At 33.0% G+C, this 13,800-nt stretch overlaps 1 protein-coding gene across 1 annotated transcript; it reads right to left on the reverse strand.

Annotated features, from left to right (window-relative positions):
- Window positions 1–2,060: 2,060 nt before the first annotated feature.
- On the reverse strand, window positions 2,061–3,993 carry LOC104243027 (F-box protein At1g67340). Its single transcript, XM_009798149.2, has 3 exons — window positions 3,636–3,993; window positions 3,320–3,482; window positions 2,061–3,170 (listed from the first exon to the last, which is right to left on the reverse strand). The coding sequence occupies exons 1-3, from the start codon at window positions 3,890–3,892 to the stop codon at window positions 2,409–2,411; spliced, it is 1,182 nt and encodes a 393-aa protein (XP_009796451.1). The 5' UTR covers window positions 3,893–3,993; the 3' UTR covers window positions 2,061–2,408.
- Between the last annotated feature and the right edge of the window lie 9,807 nt (window positions 3,994–13,800).

The raw sequence follows: 13,800 nt of genomic DNA on the forward strand, positions 1-13,800 counted from the left end.
ACTTTATGTCATGTGATTTTCAAAGGGCTAAATCTGATGACTCTTTATTCCTGAAATGTGTTACTAGCTCATTACTTTTTGTGATGGTCTATGTCGATGATATCGTCGTCACTGGTTCTAACTTTTCTCATGTCCAAACTACCATCAAACTACTAGGTGACAAATTTTCCATTAAAGACCTTGGTTCTTTATATTTTTTCCTTGGTATTGAAGCCTTGCAGCATGATCATGGCTTGGTTCTCACCCAAAGCAGCTTCATCGCTGATCTTCCGAGAAGATTCGGCATACTAGATGCGAACAGCGTTAGCATTTCGATGTCAACCAATGAACATCTTTCACTTGATGGTGGATCATCATCTGCAGATGCCAAGTTATACATGCAAATTATTGGTTCCTTACAATATCTAACATTGACTTGTCCAGATATATGTTTTGCAGTGAACAAACTTGCTCAGTTTCAGCATAGACCAAGCCTAAAACATCGGCAAGCAGCCAAGAGACTTCTACGCTACTTGGAGGGTACCGTTACTTATGGTCTTCACTTTATGCCCACCAGTTCTTTCAAGTTGCTAGCTTACTCATATGTTGATTGGGGTGGCCTACGAGACACCAGGCACTCAACTTCTGCATATGTTATACTTCTTGGCAATAATCCAATAAGTTAGTGCTCCAAAAAAAGCAACGCATTGTTGTTAGATCATCTACTGAAGAAGAATATAGGGATGTTGCTTCTGTTGTAGCTGAGCTTAATTAGATCACAAACTTACCGAAGGAATTGCATGTTTCTATGTCCAACCCTCCTAAGGTACTATGTGACAACATTGGTGCTACCTATTTAAGTCGAAATCCAGTCTTTCACAGTCGGATGAAGCCTGTGGCCATTGATTTCCACTTTGTCCGTGATCAAGTGAAAAGAAATGAGCTTTCAGTGAGTCACATACCTACTGGGAATCAACTTGCTACTGCTTTGACAAAGGCACTACCTAAACGACCATTTGGACAATGCATTCACACGATTGGCCTTAAGGAGATTGAGCCCATCTTGAAGTGGCATGATAAGGATAAATACACATAGTTTATCTAGATAGGTCTTTATATTTGAAATTGTTAACAGACCTATTTATATAATTCTATTGTACTCCATAACAAGTGAAACCTTTCACAGTTCAATCTCTTTTATACAACCATAGTATTTATACGCATTGAATCATGTTTGAAGCTTTATATAGCATTTCTGCTGGGTTTCCGCTATGCGGAGCCCTTAGAATAGAATGTATAGAACCTCCGCTTACTTGAAGAAAGAAAACCCTTTATTCAAATTTGAGTTTTGCTTTCTTCTTTCATATTTAAGTTTTTCACGACCTTTTTCCAATTTTTAGCCTTTAACCTAAAGTAGCTAATAGCCTGTTTGGCAATGCTTTTTTTAGGCCAAAAGTGCTCCTTTTTTTTTTGTTAAAAGTACTTTTGGTCAAAAATTGAGGTGTTTGGCCAAGTTTTTGGAAGGAAAAAAAGTTATTTTGAGGAGAAGCAGAAAAAAGTAGCTTCTTTCCAAAAATACTTTTCTGAGAAGCACTTTTGAGAAAAATACACTTACAAGCAGTTTTTAAAAGTTTGGTCAAATACTAATTACTGCTCAAAAGTGCTTTTCTAATTAATTAGCCAAACACAAATTATTTCTTACCAAAAGTATTTTTGTTAAAAGTACTTTTGAGAAAAATACTTCTCAAAATAAACTGATTTTAAAAGCTTTCTCAAAATAAACTGATTTTAAAAGCTTGGCCAAACAGGCTATAAGACAGATTTTAACTACTACAGTACAATATTGTAGTTGGTTCTTAAGCACATCTCTCGTTACCTAATTTTCTTCTTTCCCCCAACCCTACTCTTTTTAACATGATAGTATTATATATTTCTTGAAAGTAAATCAACAGCTATTGTAATGGCCCCAGTGACCTATATTTCATGTGATAAGAAAATACATACTGTAAATTAAAAGTTCTAAAGAGAAACTTAAAGAACAGAATAATCATTTGGTCGGGAGGCTAGGCATCATCATCATATCCATCACATAAATCTCAGAAAATGGCATTGATCTCTAATACTTTTCCAGAAAATTTACTAACAGTATCTAAATTAACAAATGAATTTAAAAAGAAAAATTCTAAAAAGACCTACAAGATATTGTTCTTTTCTCTCCTTTTCTTTTCTCCTTCTGTTCAATACATCCAATTCTTTTTTTACTTGGTCTATACAAAAATACTGACCATAAATATTTTCAATTATACTCCCCAAAAATGGCCAGTATTTGGCTTGCTTTCTTTTTGACTTTTTACTTCCCGGTTAATTTTCCAAAGACTCACGTGCCGTTGCCGTCACATTCACAGTCAACCACACTGTTACCGTCGCCGTTAACTCTCCATCATAATCTGATCATCATCGTCGCCGTTGCCAAAACCATTTTCGCCGTTAACGTTACCATCATTTTCTCCGTCTTCATCAATCCACCTCTCCACCGGCGTGCACTCTGCCTTGTGACGCATCTTCCAATCAAGCGCCTGACAAGCGCGTGAGCAATAGTTTACAGTACCGCAAACAGAGCATCGCCGGAATTCGTGTCTCCTAGTTTCGGGTCTTCCACAACCCACATGAGAACAAAGTCGAAGCCCCGAACCCGGAACTCCACCCTCTGAAGAAAACCACTCCGTCAAAAACAGATTTGCTGGGTGAGATTCCGGAGCAGGAACATTACATCCAAAATCACTCAGTAACGGGCACCCAGTGCCTGCCACGGGGTGGCGGTGATGAGGCAACGGGTTCCACGTCAGCCAGCCGCCGGAGGTTAGAGCTGAAGGCGTTGTGGACAACACAGCGGCAAGCTCACGCGCGTTGGCTTGGACGAGGAATCGCCGACCCTCGGCGATGTTTTGCTTCACGCCGTAGCCATCTTGAAGGCAGTGGCCAAGCTCTCTCAAAGCATCGATGTGCCCCAAGAAGGCAGCGCGTGCACACAGTGCAACTCCAGCGCGTAGGTCCTTGTCGTTCTTTGAACCGCCGCTGCCGTTGAACTGGATAACGGCAAGAGAGTAAAGCGATGGCGCGTGAGAGCTAATCGCCGCCTTCGCCATCAACGACGCTCCGCTTCCTCGATTTTGTAAGCAGTAGAATCGAATCTGTGTCCAACAATAAAATATCACAATTATTAGACTTCCTACTTTAAAATTTCCCCATTAATATTTTATATCTCAAAAAATCAAAGAAATTTTTTTTTCATAACATTTATGCTATATTCATGTTGAGATATAGAAATAAAAATACTAACCATGCCAAGGGTGTAACAAGCTTCAACATTTCCGGCGTCGGCGCATTGTTTAAGAAACCGGTGAGCAGATTCCGACCAGTTCTGAGCTTTCACGGCTAACATTTTCGGAGAGGCTTTTGATAATACAAGCGAATTATAGCCTAACCCATTTAGTCTTTTGCAACTGCATATCAAACCATAACCATTAGTTCATCTATCCACACAATATTACCCAAAAAAAAGGTCACCTTTTTATGTTTGAGGATGAGATTTTTAGTTTTAGCAACAAAATCAAATAAAGGAAAAAAATGGAAAATAGTGGATTTTGAGAACATACGTAATCAAAACGTTGACGAAATCAGCGGGAGAAGCAGCAGAGGAACTGAGTTTGCAGAGAATAGAGATAAGGAGATCATCAGGCAAACAATCAAAGAGGTCAGGTTTATGAGCAGTGAACTCCGGTGAAAGTTTAGATCTTTTCCGACGACCCATATGTTCTCCGATGCCGGAAATATCTCTCCTTCTCTTCACAACTAGTCTGTTTTCAATACACATATTTACTTTCGGATAACAGACCCCTCTCCTTGTTCTCATTCCTTTTTCTTCCTTTATACTCAGACACAGAGAGCTGAGACTCCTTTATGTAAAGAGAAGTGAATTGAAAGAAGGGTAATACAACACCAACGACGACAAAAGCCGAATGCTCCGTATATATATAACTCAGGACCCAGGCCTAGTATTACGAAATGACCTAAATACCCTTTACACTTGTCTGTAGTTTTAAAGATAAGAAATGAAAAGTTGGTCAAACGGCGCTGACCAGATCCTCACGCCCGTCCTCGACAACGCTTGCTTTTTTTTTTTCCCTCCCTGTATGCATACGTAAGAAAGCCAGATAAAGGTGAAAAGTAATTATAGAAGAAATATCACAATAAAAATCAAAACTCACTCGTATTACTGTAATCTTCTACGTATTGCTATATACTATATTGCAATTCTGATGTTTAATTTTTAGCAGACTTGTTTGTTTTCCGCGCAAATTATTAAAAGAAAAAAAGTAGAATAGGGTGGGCGCAACATAGAGCGTATTAATTTACCTTTATTACTAGAATCTTTTATTGATTAAGTATGAGGTTCGATTTTTATCAAATTCTTCGATACTAGTTACTCAAAGAGCCAAAAATTAAAGGAATTAGATCTTCTTTGCTCGTGATTTTCTTACACAACGTCAATAAGAAGTTATTACATTGTCTAAGAATGAATAAGAAGCTCGAGTTTTCATTCATATAATGTTTAAGAACCAATTAGGGAAGGAAAAAGGGGCAGTTACGTTGTTGTTCTGTTTGTTGGTTCTAATTTCTACGGGGTTTGTTTTAGAAGCGGTTAATTTTGTTGTGATTATGCAACTAACTTCGGTTAATATATTTTTTTTATGCCTTGTAATAATAGAAGCGCGTCAATACTACGAACAAAGGCATAATAGAAGGTGAAGGTCACGTGGGTGGATGACATGTTTTATGCCTTGTAACAAAATTCAGGTAGCGAATTTTAGGGTCAAAGGTCAAAGGGGCTGATTCAGCAATTGCACAACTTCTGTTACTCCAATTTTGTTTTTATTTGCCTTCATTTATTGTCCTACTTTCTTACTCCCTCCGTTTTAATTTATGTGAACCTATTTTTTTTTTGGTCCGTACTAAAAAGAATGACCCTTACTTTATTTGGAAATAATTTACTTTTATACAATAATTTATAGCCACACAAAATATATGTGTCTCATTTTACACCACAAGTTCAAAAGTCTTCTCTCTTTTCTTAAACTTCATGTCCAGTTAAATGAGTTCACATAAATTGAAACGAAGGGAGTATCCTTTTACGTTACACTCACTATTCATTTGTTTGGATGAATTTTAAAATGTAATTTGATTATAGTATTTGAATAGAACTGAAAAGATATTGAATTAATGAAGAAATGTTCATTTAAAATTCACATCTAAACCTAAATTTTGATTAGATAATTTACCCACGAATCTTTATTCGAGATACTAGCTTAATAAATTTTGAATAAGCAAAACCAGAAATAATTCATACTACCAATTTAGAAACATAGTAAAAGATCAATAATATTTAAGAATCGTATAAGGCTCCCTCAAATATGAGCTGTTTTATTAACAACCTCATAAATGGTTCAAAATATCCTATTCATCTTATTCAGTTACCAGTAGTAATGATTTTCAGCTGTGATGATAATGGCCATGGTATGGTTCGATGGCTCAATTTGTCTTTGGATGAATTCTCCCTTGTAACAGAGGCGGATTCAGGAGGTTAAATTAGGGTGTGCATCTAGTCGCATCACGTTATTTTGAATTAATTCAGTTTACTATACAAGATTCTTTTGGTGTATAAATAAATATGTGATAGTCAAAATGAAAATATTTGATTCTTGATTTGATATCAAGGAAAAAATAATATTAACTAGATAAAAATAAAAAATGATATCAAAAGCATATTCAAATAAATATTTTGAGATTTAAAACAAAAACTTAAGCTAATATACTTTTTTAATTTAATTAAATAATACTCCGTATATAGAGTAAAAATACAAAAATGAAAACAAAAAAAATTAAGAAAATGGAAAGAGGGAACAACTAGGCCAAAGAGGAAAAGAAAATTTTAATTTGCACAAATATTAGTATACAGTAGGTTTCAATCATGGGTTGCTCTGATGGTTAGCACCCTTACTTATAATTTCAGAGTAGTGGGTTCGAGGCACCAAATAAGCAATATCTCTAACAAAAAAGGACAAAAGGGGAATCGAATATGGGATTAATAACAAGGTAAAACCATCATAAATTTATTAATTGGGACGTCCGATTTTGATTTATCAATTGTAAGAGATTAGTAACAGATTCTCCTTCATACATAGAAAATTAAAATTTCACAGTATGATTTATATAAGTAATTAAACGTCTAATCGCCAAGTTGAAAAGAGAGTCCGGATCCGTGCCGCCGAGGCAGGGCCAGAAAAATGAGCTTGCTTATTCCACATAATAATTTAGATTGCCCTCACCATAAGTTATCTCTCTCTAGTAAAAGGATTGAAGAAGAAAAACAACAACAACCAACAAAGGATAAGTTGAGAGATGACGAGGATCTAAACAAGTGATGTCGACCACTCATGTCAACCCTCTGGGACCCACGTGTCCCTTCTCCCTCTACTGCAAAAGTCTGAAATATGCAACACATCTTTAATATGAAAATTCTTTTCTACAAATGTAAGTTAGTTTCATAGCCTGTTTTGCAAAATATTTTTTGGTCAAAAATACCTTTTTTAGTCAAAAGTTTCTTTTTTTATTTTAAAATTGAGATGTTTGGCCAATTTTTTGGAAGGAAAAAAATGTACTTTTGAAGAGAAGTAGAAGCAGCTTTGGAAAATCAAAAAAAAAATAGTTCTTCTATAAAAATGCTTTTTTGAAAAGTATTTTTGAGAAAAATACACTTAGAAACAGTTTTTAAAAGATTGGCCAAATATTAATTGTTACTCAGAAGTGTTTTTCAAATTAATAGACCAAACTAGAAGTATTTTTGAGAAAAATACTTTTAAAAAAATATTTCTCAAAATAAGCTATTTTTGTAGCTCGGATTAGAGATAATATACGCTTCTAATTATTTAATTGTATGATGTGGTGACATTCCATCTCCTGTATGGAGTCCCATTTTCTTTTCTTTGGATATTTTGGATTTCGAAGGGATTTGGACACCGAGACTTTTTCCTTATATTGAATAGTATATTTATATCATCTAAAATTACATATTATAATTAGCAAAATCATACTTGTAATGATTTGATAATATTATGTCTCGAGGAAAGAAATGGTGAGTTTCTCCCATTAGACATATCAATGACGTTGAGCAAGCTTACACGAAGAGGAGAGTCGATTTGACAAAATAGATTGTGTCAACTTTGTTCATATGTGAATTCAATACTATAATCAAATCCTCTTGATAAGTCGTTTCTTACAAGTTATTCAAGTTAAGGTTATTAGCCAATTAGGTCAAAAATCAACTTCAAGAAAATTTTAACTTTACCCATAAAAGTCATGCAAAAACATCTAAACGCTTGAAGTTAAAATGTAAAATGAAGTAAGATGGTACATAATATAGATCTATTAGTGTGTGAATTGGCATAAAAACAAAAATATTGGTTGACTCTCTAAGAAGAGTAGAGTTATGGCCGCCAACAATCAACAAAATATAGCTAGCCGTTTCACGATTTTTCAATTTCAAAGCGTGCTAATTTGTTTACCATTACAATTGGCACACTTGCATTTTGAAAGCTTACGCAGTAGAAAAGTTTTATTAAAAAAAATTCTTAATATATTTGCTGGCTATCAAATTCAAATGTAAGCACACTCTGAAACTGCAACAAACGTACGCAAACATTTAGGACTAGTTTTATTATATGATAAAAATTAAACGCTCAAATAATAGTCTATGGCTGCGTTACGTTGTGGAAGCGCATAATTTTTCTTTTTCATTTTTTAATTGACAGACAGATTAGATAATGACGGCACGGCAACAAAGTAATGTCGATTTCATGATGAATAGCTAATAAACCTGCCCAGAATTTGTTAATGAAACTTAAAGAGAATGGTTCAAATTAATAATTATGAATAGAAACACCAAATAAACTAACTTTTCTAACATGGTCGGCATAAATTAGCAAGCATGATTCTGACATAATTATTTTTTATCAAGCTGCTGATTTGCAAACAAACACAATTATAATGAAATTAATTGACAACGATTTATATGGCTAATAATAATTCATCTCTCAATACTATATACTAATAATTAAGTACAATTAAGTTTTAGGTGGTTGGTTTCTTGACTTAAAAGGAGAGAAGTTAATGAGTTCCATCTCAAGCATGGCAATGGACTTGTCAATTAAAATGTTATTTGGGGTCAGAGAGACGTAACAATACTAGGGCTACTTGTTGCTTGTTTTTTCTCTTTATTTTCTCTTCTTTGTACCTTAAAGAAAATCGCTATCTTTATTGTGTTCTTGGATCTTTATTGTGATCTTGGCTTTTATTCCCTCGATGGGTTGGATACTTTCTAGGTTGGACGTTTTTTCAATTATTCTCCTTTTTCTTTGTCTCTTCTAAATATTATGGCTACGGGAAAATGAGATGGTAGTATTTTGTGGACATTTGAACCATGTAGCAAGGAACTTAGGGCATCATTATTGTGGATACATCTATAATTATTACTAGTGTTGTAAAGGAAATCAAGTTACTTATTAGTGGATACAATGTTTCAAGATTCATCCACATATTATAAAAATACGATATTTATTAACTAAATAGTGTTAAAGACATAATTAAAAAAATAAAAATATACTTTTTCTAACAATTTAAGCATTCAGGTGAAATAGTTACATATTTCAACTATATGGTATCAGAGCAGACAGAAGTTTTGGGTTTGAGTCTCCAGCAATTCATTATCAAAAACAATTTTTATGTACTTGACTCATAAAGAAGAATATCCCGCACGCGAGGGGAGTGTGCCGAAGACATAATTAAGTAAATAAAAGTATATTTTTCCTAAAATATTAATCTTTAGATGGGATGGTCATACACTTCAATACACAAGTCATATATGCAAGCTTCTTAGTTATTATCTGTTGGTATATATACTATTAACCATGTATTTAGATATAGTATTTTATTATGAAATAATTATTTATTTAATTTTAAGAAAGATCTAAATTTATCATACATTATTGTCTATTTACTAATAGAGTAAGATGATTTAGTATATAAAGTTTAACTTATACGTAATAGATTAAATCATCAGTCTTATAAGTTATAAAGATTAAGTTCTCTAAGATAGAATTGGAAAATCCATCAGAATGATTTATAAGTTATAAAGATTATGTTCTCTAAGAAAGAATTGGAAAATCCATCAGAATGATTATATCACAAGGTTAAATATAATTTATCTTGATTATAGAAATTGTATAATTCTGATCAATTTTTGTGCTAGTATATTTTGTATATATCAAACTGACTAAGTAGAATAAGTATTTTATATCAACTTAATAAAATAAAGTCTCTAATCCATTAAATATACTTGTAATTTGATATAATTATTATTAGTTGTATGTATTATTTATTATTTTAATTAATTAAACGGAAAAATTCTTTTGTGAGTAAATCATATGTCAGATTAAATTAGATGATAATATTAAAAGTTGACGAAGTAATAGTTAGTTGATAGAATTCATGTCTTGATTTAGAGATTGAAGATACACCTTTATGAAAGCTAATAAGTTTTCATATGTAAAACCTATAAGTAGATTTTATAGCTGTCACACGAAAAGTTAAGTGAAAGTCTAAAATATTAATCAATGAATTAAAGAAAATGTCTGTAATTTAATTTATTTGATTGGTATCTATATTTGACATGGGGAGTTAAACAAGGTTTAATGGAAGAAATTCAAAATTGAATTGAGGAATGCACTAACGATTTTTTTAATGGAATTATTCGTAACTTATTATGCTATGATTAATTTTAATATTTTGAATTAAGCTCATAATTGGAAGGCACGTTCATTAAATTTCGTGAATAATTATGTATTAAATGAAACCCGATTTCTTGGTGGAAAAAGTAAGAACTAGCAGGGTTGGAAAATGATTTTAAACCCTAAAGCTATATAAATGGTTTTATTCCATCAAGGAGGCTACATGTTTCCTACACATTTTTTCTAAGAAAAATTCGTCCATATGAGTTTTGTAAATTTCAGGTATTATTCATGTAACATGGCAGAAGATCATGAAACCAGAGGATGATCTTGCGTGGAAAGTTTTTGTTTATGGTTGAGGCCTCGTTTCATGATTACGGACTTCAAAAGATAAATATTGATTTTATATTTGATTAAAATTTAGTATTATGTATTGCCTATATTACATGCAAGTGATACTGGTTATTTGCTTCCGTTGTATACTTGTATTCCATCATTATCATCATATTAGGCTCATCACATGCTCGATTAAGTTTGTTTGGATTAATTTCTAAATTAATGAAAAACTTTTGAGACTTAAACTCGTAGTTAATACTATGATTTTGAGTTGTATATCTTAGTAACAACTATATGGGAACACATATATACAGGACTATTAAAAATGGAACACTTTTAATCATTTAATTATATTATACTTTTATTATGCTTTTCACGTGTTAACCTGATCTTTTTTATGGGTCAAGTACATAAATTTTTTTCGAGAATCACAAACTCTGTAAGAAGAATAAGATGAAAAGTTGATTTACAAAAACTGTTTGTCACTCGAGAGTAACCCTTAGGGGAATAATTTTATCTACCCCAATATAATAGTAATAGTAGTAAATAAATTGATGTGAAGTCGCAGCTTAACTAATTAAAATTCAGCAATAAATAATATGTGCAGGCGTGCCCGTTGTTTGTTCAAGTAGTTAGGATCTTGGAAATTTTCAATGGGGTCGTTGAATGAGACGTTGGGATTGCTACGTGCGTGCATGCCCATGCATGTAATTTTGCCTGCTTTTAAAACCCTAGCTAGATAGTAGTAAGTATATAATTTTTGAGGTTCAAAGTTGAGTTTAGATATTCACATGTGAGAGACACGTGGCAATTTTCTAACAAGTGAAACTTTCGAAACTAAAGGATAACGCAAGTAACTTTGGATTTGGAAGCAATGGCGAAGAATGTTGTCAAGTGGATACCTTCTCCATGCTCGGATAAAGGCAAAATGAATATATATCTTTTTTTCTTCTACCTTTAATAAAAACATCATAGCTTTATATCAAGGCAGCTCTATCTAGCTGTTGTGGGGTTCCTCTAAGCGTTGCTTTTAGTTTTTTTTTTTAAATAAAATTTTCGTTCTCTAATTTTGCCACTATTAATCTTTAATCTTATCGTTTAACTTTTCCAATTGACGATAGATATTGCTTGCAGGGGCTGCTCAACATTATTGGTGGCCTAAAGTCAAATCTTTATAAGAGGCTTAATTATATTTTACTAAAATATTTTCATTTGAAGTCTATTTTCCTAACTTCTTGAAATGCGAAGTTACTAATAAAATTATTACTTATTCTATTAGTTCTTTTCAACCTATCATACCACTAATCTTTTTAATCTCCATTAAGACGTTAATCTTAGGTAAATTTTATCAATTTTAATTTAGAAAAACTTTTTTCCGCACATATAATTGTTATAGGAATATCATTCCATGAGTAATATAGGTATTTAGGAAAAAATCAGGTCTTGTTTTTTGATCGAGTATATTGATTAAAGTATTTTCTTCTACTTGTAGTATTTTCTTTAACACTTTTAATTGAAAATTAAGTTGAAACTATCAATATCAAAGTGACTATTATATTTTATCGATGTTGAGGCTTTTTTTAGATTCTTATTATCAATTTTTTTTTCTAAAAAAATGATAAATCAAAGATATTTCACACTTTCGAATTATTCAAATCTTAATGGTTAACTTTACTAACAAATCAAAGTTTTTTTTAATTATAAATTATACGTTTTACTTTAAACTATTCAAATTTTAAAAAAATAAATAAAGGTAACTTATAAAAGTATTACTATACTAGTAAAAAATGGGGCCTCCAAAATTTTAGGGGCCTAAAGCCATCAGCCGAGACTGAATTTGCTTGGAAGCAGATGTTCTTTGAAAATACCTTGCCATATAGAAAATACATTTTGATAGCACCAAAGTGCATAGAGTAGAAGAATTATTCACCTCTAATAACTCGAAATCGACTTCTTTTTATTTGTCTTTTCTTCTTATAATATATATCCTGCGGGGACAATTTACTTTTCGAGAAACTAAAATTTAGGTAGTAATGTTTCAAGTTTGAATTTATAGTGACTTTAAGTGCTGTCTGGAAGTATTTTCTGTACTTCCTTATTGGTAACATATATAAAAAAAAAAAAACTTTTAATCTTTTGTGTATTTCTCTCGACCACAGTGACCTTGATCAAGGTTTGGCAATTTTTGTGTTAAAATTATTTACTTATTTACTTTAATCTAGTTTTCATTTTCTCAAATTCGTAGTTGTTCAATTAAATGTTCACATGCCAATTTAAAAATGAGTCTGACAAAGCGAATAAATTCTTCCTTTTCTTTTTTGATAAAAGCGAATGAGCTCTTATTGTGAAACATATTTTTCCAGAACCGTGTAATTACATAGTAATTCATGACAAGAATATGTTAAGTTGTTATTTGTTAACAAGAATCTCTATCCAATTCCGATTTTGCTTCCCCCTCTCAAATTAATGTCAAATATGGGTTGCTAATATCAGAATTAGCCAATAGAACAGTAGCTGAAGCTCTACTGCAACTTAAAGTTGAGCTTTAATGGTGATGCAGCTATGATCTTCACGCCATGAGAGCACAAAGAGAGAGAGGAAGAAGATGAGAGAAGATTCCAGAACTTCGTAATTGAATTGATTGAGAAAAGAAAAATGAGTGGAACCTCCACTATATACAATTGTACAACTAAGTTACAACTAAGTCGGCTAACCACTAACTAACTTGCTAACTACCTAGCTGATTGGAACAGCTGTAATTTCTAACTAACTAGTGACTCCACTAACTCCTAACTAACTGATCAATACAAATAATTAGTTCTTAACACCCCTCTCAAGTTGGAGGTGTAGCAAACACAACCAACTTGCCTAATGTAGCACTGTGCTTGATTCATGTCAAGTCTTTAGTTAGGATATTCGCGAGCTGGTTGTCTGTTCTGATATGATGGAGAGAGATCAAGCCTGCTTGTAGTTGATCACGCACAAAATGACAATCTATATGCTTGGTCCTCTCGTGGAATACTGAATTCCTTGCAATATGCAAGGCAGACTGGCTATCACAGAAGACTGAAATGGGCAGGGAAAAAGGAACAGTCAATTCTTCGAATAGTCTGCATAACCATACCAGCTCTTCCACAACCTTCTTCAAGGCTCTATATTCTGCTTTTGCAGAAGAAAGAGATATGGTCTCTTGCTTCTTAGACTTCCAACTAATAGGACGGTTACCCAACAAAACTAGGTAGTCTGTGATGGACCTCCTAGAGTCTGGGCAGGCTGCCCAATCAGAGTCACAATACGCTTTGATTGTATGGTCCCCATCCTTTGACATGAAAATTCTCAAGGTAGGATCATTCTTTAGGTATCTTAATAAGTGAAATGCTGCATTCAGGTGAGGTTCTCTAGGCTCCTACCTAAACTGGCTTAAGTGTTGAACACTATATGCTATGTCCAATCTGGTGTTGGTTAGGAAATTTAGTTTGCCTACTAATTTCCTATAGTAAGTGGGATCCTGCAGTATTGTCCCTTCCTTGGCTTTTAGTTTTATAGTAGGGTCCAAAAGTGAAGAGCAAGCCTTGTGTTCGAGACAATTGTACTCCTTCAGCAGATCCAACACAAATTTTCTTTGTGATATAATGGCCCCATC

The sequence above is a fragment of the Nicotiana sylvestris genome, chromosome 12, assembly GCF_000393655.2.
Source record: "Nicotiana sylvestris chromosome 12, ASM39365v2, whole genome shotgun sequence".
In the NCBI taxonomy this organism is placed as follows: domain Eukaryota; kingdom Viridiplantae; phylum Streptophyta; class Magnoliopsida; order Solanales; family Solanaceae; genus Nicotiana; species Nicotiana sylvestris.

Coding starts and splice junctions, on each gene's coding strand:
- LOC104243027 (XM_009798149.2), bottom strand. CDS start 3,892: ATGAGAACAAGGAGAGGGGTCTGTTATCCGAAAGTAAATATGTGTATT. Junction 3,483..3,635: donor TTCGTCAACGTTTTGATTAC/GTATGTTCTCAA, acceptor TTTGATATGCAG/TTGCAAAAGACTAAATGGGT. Junction 3,171..3,319: donor CTTGTTACACCCTTGGCATG/GTTAGTATTTTT, acceptor TGTTGGACACAG/ATTCGATTCTACTGCTTACA.